Raw genomic sequence first — 12145 nt, 5'->3', positions numbered from 1 at the left:
TCATGATCGAATGCATTCGACCTTTACTAAGGCTGGCTTTAATTGGCAAGGGTACGCACATGTTGAGTTTCTATGGACGTTATTCGATTTTAAAACAATTATCGAGGGTTGGAAAGGTATTTGCAATGAAGGGCCCACTACATGTGGTGTAGGTTGTTAATGTTGGGGTGGATCGGCAAGAAAAACCACGTGCTTGTGGACCACTAAATGATTCTGGTTGTGATTAAATTTCTAGTCGATCGGTTGAAAAGTAACTTTCCCACGCATTTGAATGTCACTCTCTATGTCGGGTGTTGGAGGATGCACCACCATGTGCTGATTAAATGAAATGGGAGGTTTTGGGAGGTGGGTATGTCTTGATTTTGTTCGTGAATCGCATTGTAGAACATACAGTATCTTTCACTCTGTGTACCACCCAACAACATGTGCTGGTACATATCTGTCAATGCAACATTTTCATTTGTGGTGGACCTTATGACTATAGAAGACTATGACAAGTGCAGTTGATCTACAACTGCAATTTAATTTGTGTTTTCAATTAGAACACTCCATGTCACACTACAAGAAAAGGGGGCTTTAGCCTTGGTTCAAAACTGTGGCTAAAAAGGTTAAAAACTGAGGCTACAACTTTTAGCCTCAGTTTTGCCTCAGTTATCCAAACCAAGGTTGAAACCCCAGTGGCTAAAGGCTTTAGCCTCAGTTTTAGCAACCGAGGCTAAAATGACTTTGATAGCCTCGGTTCTTCAAGTGAGGCTAAAAAAACCTTTTTAGCTTCAGTTTTTTCGAAACGAGGCTAAATTAAAATTTTTGCTTCCATTGTTTCCAACTGAGACTAAATCCAAATTTTAGCCTCGGTTGCCTCCAATGGAAGCTAAATCTATTTTTAACCTTAGTTCTCAACAATCGAGGCTAAAGCCTTTAGCCATGGGAATTTCAACCTTGGTTCTCAACAATCGAGGCTAAATCCAAGCCTCGGTTACAAATTGAGGGTAAAATTGTATAATTTTTTAAAATATTTATTTAAACTACTAATCCATTCATTCAATCCACTCATGAAACAATCAATCATGAAAGCCATAATACCAACAAAATAATTAACAACAGTCTATTTAAAGTTTTCAAAACAAACTCAATCAAACTATTACACAACATTAGGTTCCACAAATAATACAAAGTCACAACGCGAGATTTGGGTATGACTTTTACTTGGCTAATGAACAACGATAGCTTGTTCGGTTGTCTGAAAGCATCTGCAAAGAAGAAGAACTCGCCATTAGCAATAATTTATAGTGGAGTCCATCAAATCGACAATTCAAATCGCTCCACTGGCATGTCCCTGGCTCTTAATTTTATTTTTAACAGCTCTAAAGGTTTCTTTTTCAGCATTTAAATGTCAAAAAAGTAAAATTACCACATGAAGTCTAAAATAGACTTGTTTGACACATGTACAAGCATATGGATATCCGAGCAAAAACATATGAGAACAAAAGAAATGAAAGAAACCTTCATTACTACTTTGCAATAAGACAGAAACATCAATATCATTGTGATATTTGTCAAAAATGGTACAGATCTTTAGTGGGGGAAAATGTTATTCAATCCAATAGTCAGTTTATGGATGATAACAGAATATATCAACCTATATGCATGCACACAAACATTGTACATGTGGCACAAGCATGCAACGATTGAATGGTAGAAAGAGTACTAGTATCCACAGAAAAAAATCTCACAAGGAATAAATTGAGAAGAAGCACATGACATTTAAGACTAACATGAATACTAGTGCCTCAAACACTACAAGACAAGGGATTTTTTGAATTAGAATAAAATGGCATTGCATTACTCAGATGACTTTATCTGAACTTGAAGGATCACCAAGTCATGTAGAAACTCAACAGAACTTTGCTAAAAAAAGATTTCATTTTGAGCATGTTCCAGAGTGTTCAATTAATATTCATATAATCTCTAACTATTTCCAGAAACATATGGTCTAATCAATGGAGGTTTAAGGAAAAAAGAAGAAGCTTTAGTTAGAATTGAAATCAGATAGTCTTCTCAATGAAAAGAAGCATGGAAGAACAATTCGGGACCCTAACTCAATGTTTTGTAGATGGTGTTTTCAACATTAATAAGGATTCGCTCAGCTTACTTCTCAAGAAAAAGAAAGAAACAAATGAAGAAAGAAGCATGTAGAATTTTCCTTTATAGTCAAAAGACCAACTCACCTGAAGCTTTGAAGCATCATATATTAGTATGGTGAAAATCATGCTTACAGGTCCAACTTCCTTTGTGATGTTTCCTGATACAAAATTTTTCAAAGAATTAGGTCAATGTTTACACTGAATAGAAAATAAACAAGACGTGTCATGAAAGCTTACAGCTCATACATTTTCTTGCAAAGTCATAGGTTAGAATCTCAGTCATACCATGTGATTCTTGTGAGAATGTGAGTTTTGCACGTAAAGTATGTTGAGATCCACCAAAAATCTGAAATATTTCACTTCTGCTAAATCATTAGTATCATGAAACAATAAAATCTCTTAAGAAATGATAAAATCAGATATCCAATATACATATTCATGTTGCACTTGAATTTCATCAATAGATTAACCAACCACAAGAAAATGAATATCTTGAGTATGGAGAAAAGTCAGAAATGTCAAGATGGACAGATTCAAGAAAATTACAATCATTTAGCACAACAGACCCTACTCGTTGAGATGACACTCTGTTTCAACACTAAGACTAGGGATCGAGTGCCCATGTGGTGTGGGTGACTGTGTGAGTCTGTGTGTGGTGTGGGTATGTGTGTATATATAATAATAAAAAATAAATAAAATAAATAAAAATAAAAATAAAAAACTTTACTCCAGTTGAAATATGATAATCTAGGCCATAGAAAATGACCTCAATAATTACAAATCGACCAAAACTGATGCAAAAAACTATGGATAATTCAAATTTAAGTTAGCACAATCAAATGAAATAACCACAAGAAATACTTCCTAGTTTCTAACATAGATTATCAAATCAATAAGCAGTGTCAAAGGAATATTCATTCATATAAACACAAACATCATATAAACCGCCAGAAAGTCATATACTTAAAAATTAGAGTACTCGTGTCCTGATGCAACAAACATGTTTAGACATTTAAGTTTTCAACAAAACTATAAACAGCTCAGGATGATGAATCAAACCTTGATACAAAGTTGTGCAAGAGGAAGGTCATGAGGGGCTTGCAGATCATCAATTTCAGTCATCTGGAAAACTCTCTCTGATCGATCTTTGTTTGCATTCTCATCTAAAGTTTTGATAGCCAACTCTACTACAAAAATTTACCAAAGCATGGTTGTACATCATCAAAGTTAAATTGAACTAGCAAGTTGCAAGGATATGGTCAAATAAAAACAAGAATTGCATTGCTAACCTTGTTTGGACCTTGCAAGAGCTTATGCTACAGTCCTTGTGCCGCCTAACTCCACATCTGCATGCAGGCCCATGTACAAAATTTACTATGAAATTATTAATTTCATGAAAAGCTTGGATCAATAAAACAATGATGTGTTAGTTGATACACAAGCATTAAGAAACTACACATGTGGCATAGTAGTATCTTAAATTAAACTGTTCATATTGTAGGTCGCAGTTTAGATGGCTTGTGAAACATGAAAAATACACTAATTTGATATCTAGGAGGTTGGTTGATCGACATTTAATGGATGGCCCAAGTTAAATAAACAATTTCCCATAGTCGGAGGTTAGGGTCGTTTATACAATCTAAAATTTGGATGATGACCTATCTATAGTGGGCCCCTCAATTTAGACTGTTTTACTGGAGTTAATGTACACCATGTATAAAATTTTTGAGTACCTCTAGGAGCCCCACTAAGCTTTTGCCAGCCCAACAAACTGTTCAAGGTTGGCAATATAAACTTTAGATCAATACATGGATAAGTATAGAAAGGAACAAGGTGCTCAAGTATACATAGGCAAATCTTAACAAATAAATATACATACCTGAAAGGCTAATATAATATCAAAAGAATGGCCTTGAAAGTGACCACGTTGCATGGAAAAAATAATTAAATTAGTATTAGATGGAAACAGTCAGAAATTTCTAAAAAGTCGTAATGTCAAATCTTGGAGGTGTAATTGTCAAAATGGGATGATTAAGTATTTTTCATTTTTAACCATCTAGAAAGGAGGCATTTCGACCATAAGTTACTTTACATAAGCTACTTATGCCTAAAGTACCTTATCTTGGTTATTATTTATTCAGTAGATAAGTATGTTTGGTGAACAACATACTTATCAGTCAAAAAGGAAGTTTCTAATTTTCAGGTAGGCTCTATCCAGTTGGATGGGATACCCACGTGCAATGTTTGAACAATATTATCATGGCTCTGCAACTTCACAACTTCAACCTTTGTGGATCTTGATGTCAAGTGGACTTCTTTGGCTAACTTTGAAATTATATCTCTATAGATATCTAGGCCACTACGCCCCTTTCCAATTAAAACTACAATTTTAACAAAGATAAAATTGGAGAACTTTGAATAATTCCACAACAAGATTCATGAGTTCTCATTTCTAAATGAGACTCTGTTGATATCCAACCATCCATTGGTGGTGGATGGAAATCTTATACATAACTAAGTTTGTTTGGAAATGGCAGAACCCATTGAAGCTAAAGCTTAATTCTAGCTTAACAGTCTAAGAAAGTTAACAAAGAAACTACAAGAACATCTGCATGTCAGTCTTCAATTGAATTATCTTTGACTCTACGTCAATAGCCTCTTGTTCCTTCACTAGCATCTTTTCGGTTTCTTTCAATTGAAGCTGCATCTCTTCCAATTGCATTTCTTCAATCTTCTTTTCTAGTAAACCCACCATAGCCTATAGCAAATTAATGTTGAGTGACATAAATATCATAAGTAGACATGTAAATGAATGTTAACCCATGGAATTTAGGCAAACTAATCTGAAATGCTATATTATTCACAACAAAACTTAGGAAGAGTTTTTATGTTTTGTTTGTGGCCCATCCAACCATACAAATAACATGGCTTCATACAAAAAGGGTCTTGGTTGAAGCATTTCTTCAAATGATTAGAGTGCAAATTTCTATACAAAAATAAAAACTAAACACTTTAAATATAATAGGAGGTAGTATAAGGCCATCACGAGTATAATCAAAATCATAACCCAAGTCTAGAACATCCCAACATTTTAGAAGTAGAAACAGAAATGAAAAGATACCAATGATGGATTGCACCTTAGTCCACCTCCTAAATCTTAGGCCCAGCCCTACTGCCGCTTACTAATAGACCACCATCATGTTGAATTAGATGAGAAATGAAGCATCTCCTGATGAACAAAATGCAAGAAAAACTACCAGAATTCTAAGTCTAATTGTAGAGAGAGAGAGAGAGAGAGAGAGAGAGAGAGATGGAGAGAAGAATAAGAGGAGCTTTTGCTTGGAGGAGTTAGGGATATGGAAGGAAAAGGCAGTGAGCTTGTGTAATCCATTTGTAGAGAGAGAGAGCCGTTGGTTAGGGTTTTTTTGGTGTTGAGGAAATGAGAAAAATGATATGGGATATTTTTATATGGCATCATCAAAATTCCGAGTTTGATTGTAGAGAGAGAGATGGAGAGATGGACAGAGAATTTAAGAAGGAGATTTTGGTGGAGTTAGGGTTTTTGGAGCAATTGACTAAAATGCAAGCAGTGAGAACTATAAATTTCTAGGATTAGGAAAAATTGTGATACCTCAGAGTGCCAAAATCCTAAGGTCTCAATCGAGAGAAACAACAACAGATTCGGCGACTCCTCTTTCCAGATGTTCAGAAGTTTAGAATTCCTAGGATTTGATAGAAATTAGATGCAAGAATTTGAAATTGTGGTGATTTTCGAGAGTTAAAATGCTTTGAAATGTTGAAACTAGGGTTAGGGTTTCAAGAGGAAGATGAAAAGCAGTTACACAACAGAGAGAGAGAGAGAGAGAGAGAGAGAGAGAGATACGACTGGGTATTTTCTAAGGGGGAGAAAAGAGGATAAGTTAAATGGAGAGACGATTTGAGATTCTTCCCCATTTGTTGGAGATAGAAGTTACGAGCTTCTAATGTAACCACCCTTAATGATGACATGATCCAACCCGTCCAGGTTATAGGCTCTGTGGCCCAACAATTTCATGGCCCCTAAAAGGTTTACAATGAAATAGGAGTTCCATCCCCATGGTTTCCTGTGGTGTGGTCCACTAAAGGCTTAGATTTGCTTGATCTAAAACAGATGATTCTAACCATCTGATCGTTGGCATATAAATTGGACAGTCAAGATCATATTTATGGCATATAAATTGGATGGTCAAGATCATATGTAAGTGTCCCGGACGTAAAAATCACATGGGGGGCACTTGAAAAGTCCAATTAAAACATATTTTGCAGCTACCACCCAACGTCACATTGATACGATCATTCTAACCGTTTGATCAATAGCTTGTAAAATGGACAGTCAAGATTGTTCATAAGAATTTAGTTGTGTTAAAAGGTAAGACTTTTCGCCTCGGTTCCTATGCAACTGAGGCTAAAAGGTAAACTTTTGGCCTTGGTTTCTATGCAACTGAGGCTAAAAGTTAGACTTTAGGCTTCAGTTCTTACACAAATGAGGCTAAAAGGTAGACTTTTGGCCTCGGTTCTTATGTAACTGAGGCTAAAAGGTAGACTTTTGGCCTCGGTTCTTATGTAACTGAGGCTAAAAGGTAGACTTTTGGCCTCAGTTCTTATGCAACTGAGGCTAAAAGGTAGACTTTTCGCCTCGGTTCTTATGCAATTGAGGCTAAAGGTAGACTTTTGGCCTCGGTTCCTATGCAACTGAGGCTTAAAGGTAAACTTTTCGCCTCAATTCCTATGCAACTGAGGCTAAAACGTAGACTTTTGGCCTCGGTTCGTATGCAACTGAGGCTAAAAGTAGACGTTTTTCCTCGGTTCCTATGCAACTGAGGCTAAAAGATAGACTTTTGGCCTCGATTCGTATGCAACTGAGGCTAAAAAGTGGACTTTTGGCCTCGGTTCGTATGTAACTGAGGCTAAAAGGTGGACTTTTGGCCTCGGTTCCTATGCAACCAAGGCTAAAAGATAGACTTTTCGCCTCGGTTCCTATGCAAGTGAGGCTAAAAAGTAGACTTTTCGCCTCGGTTCCTATGCAATTAAGGCTAAAAAGTAGACTTTTGGCCTCTGTTCCTATGCAAGTGAGGCTAAAAATTAGACTTTTGGCCTCGGTTCCTATGCAACTAAGGCTGAAAAGTAGATTTTTCGCCTCGGTTCCTATGCAACTGAGGCTAAAAAGTAGACTTTTCGCCTCAGTTCCTTAGCAACTGAGGCGAAAAATGAATTTTTAGCCTCAATTCCTTAGCAACAGAGGCTGACAAACACATTTAGCCTCCATTTTTTCAAATGAGGCTAAAAATTGTGGCTAAAGGCCCATTTTCTTGTAGTGTCAATGGGGATGAACTAGGGCGGACTCTTGTATTTGGGCGGATGAGACACCTATGGGAATTGAGCTATGCTTAGCTTCGGATGTAATATTTAATTTGGCCAAACTTAGCCCATGTTCGTAAGATTTTTATTAGTTGAGCCACATGCGATCAATAGTTTGGATGATTTGATTGTTGGATATTTAGATTGAGTATGCCAGTAGACGCTATTATATATTTATGATCATTTTAGATATGTAATGGCGAGGTGTGCTTGAACTATATTATGCATTCACAGTACTTTAGTTGGACGTCTAGTTTACTATTCTATGACGATTAGACATATCTTCAAGCTTTGCTTGTAGCGGTTTAGCTGCAATTTCACTTTGTACTTGGTTTTCTTGGATCTTTGGTACTTGAATTCTTCATTAATCACATCCAAATCTTGAAATCTTCTTCTGGTCATTCTTTGACTATTGAATCTTCTCTTTAATTGTTATTTTCATTTTAGCTCTCCAAATTACCTCACATACGAAAACATATGTAATTTGATCAATTAAGCGAATTTATGCTTATAAAACTGGTGCATAATAAGGGGAAAATATATGATATTTCACACTCAACAACGCAATTGACAATTTAATGTATGTCATGATCTCTACAAGATCGGATATTTCACTTCTAGTCAGTGTTATGAGTAGATATATGTCAAACGCCGATAAACAACATTATGAGGCTGTGAAATGGCTACTTTGTTATCTACAAGGTATGGTGGATTACGTGTTTACATTTTAAAAGTCAGAGGAAAAGTTTGTAGGATATATAGATTCAAATTATGCAAGGAATGTGGATAACAAAATGTTGACTTCTAGTTGCTTATTTGTATTAGCGGGTGAAGCGATTAGTTGGATGTCGAAGCTTCAATATATGATTGCTATTACCACAACAGAAACTGAGTATATGGTAGTGATGGAGGCATTCAAAGATGGGTTTTGTTTGCTTGAAATGATGAACGAATTGGGCTTCAGCAGGAGGCTATGCCAGTTAATTGTGATAATGAAAGTATGATCAATTTGGCAAAGAATTCTGTTTACCATTCTAGAACTAAACATATTGATGTTTGTCATCATTTTAAATAAAATTTCTTGAGGAAGGTGATGTCATCTTGAGAAGATCCATACGAGCATGAATCTAAAGGACAAGCTTACAAAGGTGGTTCCCTCAAAGAAGTTCTGTTTTTTTTTCTACTTTTTTGGGTCTAGCGGAATATTGATGAAGTAGAGTGTGCACGAAAAGTGATGGTAAAGGAAAATCTATGATGGAGATGATTAGAGATGGAGCTTCGAGCAATGATTCATGATGATTGAAGACATGATGGATATTGTTGTCAGATATCTTCAATTTGTACATAGAACAGGGTCTCGATAAATCGAATAACATGGTCGATTGAACGAGTGAATCCTGAATTATACATATTGTTACATGGGCAGTTTTAGACAGTCTCGATTAAGAGAATTGTTGTCGATTGATCAATAGCATTTGTAAAATGCTTGTAATCTCTCAAGACATTTTTAAGCATGATACGCCCCAAACTTGGAAACCGCACTCACAAAATTCTCGATCGTCGAATCCGGTGCCGACATCCTCCGTAGTACCCCATCCTCGGCTCCCAATACGCATAAGCCAAATTTTAATCTTGGAATCCTACAAGGAGGATTTTTCAACATACATTTATCTCATAAGAAGCATAACCACAAGTTTACCCAAATCACAAAAGCAACATCATCATTACATATCCACTAATATAAATAGTTGAATACAAATGCTAAAAGGAAAATATATATATATCAATAATCAAAGCTCCAGAAGACAATTGCACGCTCCAAGCTCAACGCTGCTGTGACCTAATGCCACCTGCACGCATCTATCGTGCATAAGCTTATAGAAAGCTTAGAGGGTGGTGTAAGTGTGTACGCAAGGTAAGTGCCAAGTATACAATATCAGAGCAATGCGGAAACATACTGATAAGTCCATAAATACCATTAGCCTTATTCAAGCTATGTAATGCAAAATGCTAATAAGTCAATATCATATACTGAGGAAGTAATATTGATCAGCTATGTAATGCGGAGACGTAGTAAACCAAATATCATATACTGAGGATACAATGTAATCTACAAATCCTGACAAGTCTACAAATGCCGTCAACCTTATCTAGGCTATATAAATACAGAAATGTAGCATCCCAGAATATCATATGCTGCGGATGTAATGTAATATGCAGTGCGAATGAAATGACCAAGCTGGAGTGTGAAGTCGGGATGATAGTACATAGTATCGCAGGCTACGGGGTTCATCATAAGGGACTTTCATCCAAACTAGTCCCATACCTAAATTTGGATAGATAGACTTAATGTGGTAAACTCCTGACCTTAGGTTGGTTGCGCGCCCCAACCGAAATCTTGGCCATTGCGAAGGTACATAACAATTAGTTGCGTACCACCAACCTGAGTGGATAGTGAATGAATGAATGTATAAGCAAAATGCTGAGTATAAGTCCATATATCAGTACTGTACATCTCTGGGATCATCACCATGGTCTAGTACACTCTATGCCAGCTTGCTGCCCCAATTCGAGTGTACAACTGGGTAAGTGGAAGAGACCTCGCTATCCACCTGCCAATATCGGGCCCGGCTCGTCGATAGGGGACCCATTCCTCAAGCTGGTCAAACTCAATCTAGATATTGCCCCCTCACTTAGGCAGGTAAGGTCACACCCCTTTCCAACCTACCATGATATAGTGGGAGATGCGGCCTACTGGTATATGGCCCTCATGCGCTCATGTATATCCACTCAGTCTAGACGTTGGAGCGTCTCCTAGCCACGGAGGTTCAGTAATTTTTACCCAGGGACATCTATGGCGCTTGTATGCTAGAACCAAACATTTTCAGTGTTCCATTTGGCCATCCATGACTTACCTGTGGAGGTTACGGTCCTGATGTCGCCAGTGCGTACAATAATCACAATAGACAATGTAAGATGCATGAGCCATATAATTCAGTCATGCATCAATCTTGTACATACCGTGCGCTTATGTGAGACAATCTCTATCTATCATGGAGTCTCATAACAATTTACCCAATGACATATGCAATGGTCAGCCACATTTCATAACAAACATGTAGATGATGTGTATGGGCATGTATCATGATGCTATGCTGTCACATACTCATAATCGGTATCGATAATTGGCATCAATAATCGGCCTAACAAAGGGCCTAAGGGAAGGTCACAATGTGGACATTTAACCATCATTGCCTCATCAATGTGGACATTTAACCAACATCACTCCCAAGGAGTAAACCTCATAAGACCAAATGTATAGTGGGCCCATGGCCTCAAACAAAGGCCTCATACATAATACAATGGGTCGCATACAATCTCAATTAGCCTCATACAATCATATTGGGCCTTACACAAGGGTCTCATACATCACAATAAGCCGCATTACATTGGTTATATATACATCACATTCTTCCTTACTCATAGGCCTCAAATACATCATATCAGGCCTCATACATGGGCCACAATTACATCATAGTGGACCTCGCCAAATGGACCTCATATACATCAAGTGGTCTGCATCAACAGGCCGCACTAATGGGCCTCATATACGTCAAGTGTGCCACATCTATGAGCGGCACCAATGGGCCTCATATACGTCAAGTGGGCCACATCTACGAGCGACACCAATGGGCCATTATAGAGGGTCAGTCCTCAACTGTGGATATGCCAATTCCGATAGCATGGATTCCTTTACTACAGTGAGGATGAACTATCCTCAACTCGAGGTTGGGCCTAGGTGGCCTACCTACAATCCTACGAGTAACTAATGGGGGCCTAACAATTTGGGTTAGCCCAAAAGAATAGGTGGATCATGCAATAGCAATGGGGCCCAACAATTTGGGTCTACCCACTAGAGAAGGATGAGAATGGGCCTAACAAGGCCTAAGGGAAGGTCACAATGTGGACATTTAACCATCATTGCCCATTAATGTAGACATTTAATTGACATTGCTCTCTAGGAATGGCCCACATAGAGCCTAACAAATAGAGGGCCCATGGTCTCACACAAGGGCCTCACATATAACATAATGGGCCTCGCATAAGAGCCCAATATACACCACAATGGGCCTCACACAAAGGCCCAATATACATCACATTGGGCCTCACCATATGGGCTTCATATACCTCATATTGGGCCACACACAAGGGCCCATGGGCTAGGCACAAGGGATGGATAGTGAGTGCATCACATACATCATAGTGGGCATGATGGGGTAGTCCACATAGCCCATAAAATAAATGGGTAGCAAGGTCAATATACACATCATGGTGGGCCTCATAGATCAGCCCCATGGTTCAAAAAAAATAAAATAGGTGGACAGGGTGTCTGCAATACATACATCAAAGTGGGCCTGATGCACCACAAAATGGGCCTTATGAGGCGCCCATGGTTCAACCAAGATAGGTGGATAGTCATGTACAACATATACATTAGGTGGACCCTGCACAAGTAGCAGGTGGGCTTGCACAATCCATATGGGCCCCATCAGATGGGCAGCTAGGATTTACAATGCATATATCATGGTGAGCTCCATCGCTAA

The 12145-nt window shown here is 37.9% G+C and overlaps 1 protein-coding gene across 7 annotated transcripts; it reads right to left on the bottom strand.

Moving 5' to 3' along the window:
- Positions 1-1079: 1079 nt before the first annotated feature.
- On the bottom strand, positions 1080-5140 carry LOC131237092 (AP-4 complex subunit mu-like). 7 transcript variants are annotated; one of them, XR_009167031.1, is made up of 7 exons: positions 4024-5122; positions 3878-3915; positions 3434-3490; positions 2867-3331; positions 2430-2490; positions 2229-2302; positions 1080-1250 (listed from the first exon to the last, which is right to left on the bottom strand). XR_009167031.1 is itself a non-coding variant. In XM_058234744.1 (6 exons), the coding sequence occupies exons 3-6, from the start codon at positions 3264-3266 to the stop codon at positions 1203-1205; spliced, it is 246 nt and encodes an 81-aa protein (XP_058090727.1). In that variant the 5' UTR covers positions 3267-3328; positions 3434-3490; positions 4024-5140; the 3' UTR covers positions 1080-1202. The 7 variants fall into 7 exon arrangements, 4 of the variants coding, with proteins under 4 accessions (XP_058090727.1, XP_058090728.1, XP_058090725.1 ...); XR_009167030.1 differs by having other exon boundaries at positions 3434-3915; positions 4024-5120; XM_058234744.1 differs by lacking the exon at positions 3878-3915 and having other exon boundaries at positions 3204-3328; positions 4024-5140.
- Between the last annotated feature and the right edge of the window lie 7005 nt (positions 5141-12145).

Source organism: Magnolia sinica, chromosome 2 (assembly GCF_029962835.1).
Source record: "Magnolia sinica isolate HGM2019 chromosome 2, MsV1, whole genome shotgun sequence".
In the NCBI taxonomy this organism is placed as follows: domain Eukaryota; kingdom Viridiplantae; phylum Streptophyta; class Magnoliopsida; order Magnoliales; family Magnoliaceae; genus Magnolia; species Magnolia sinica.
The sequence above is the reverse complement of the archived record's forward strand: the minus strand, read 5'-3'. Positions and strand labels throughout refer to the sequence as shown.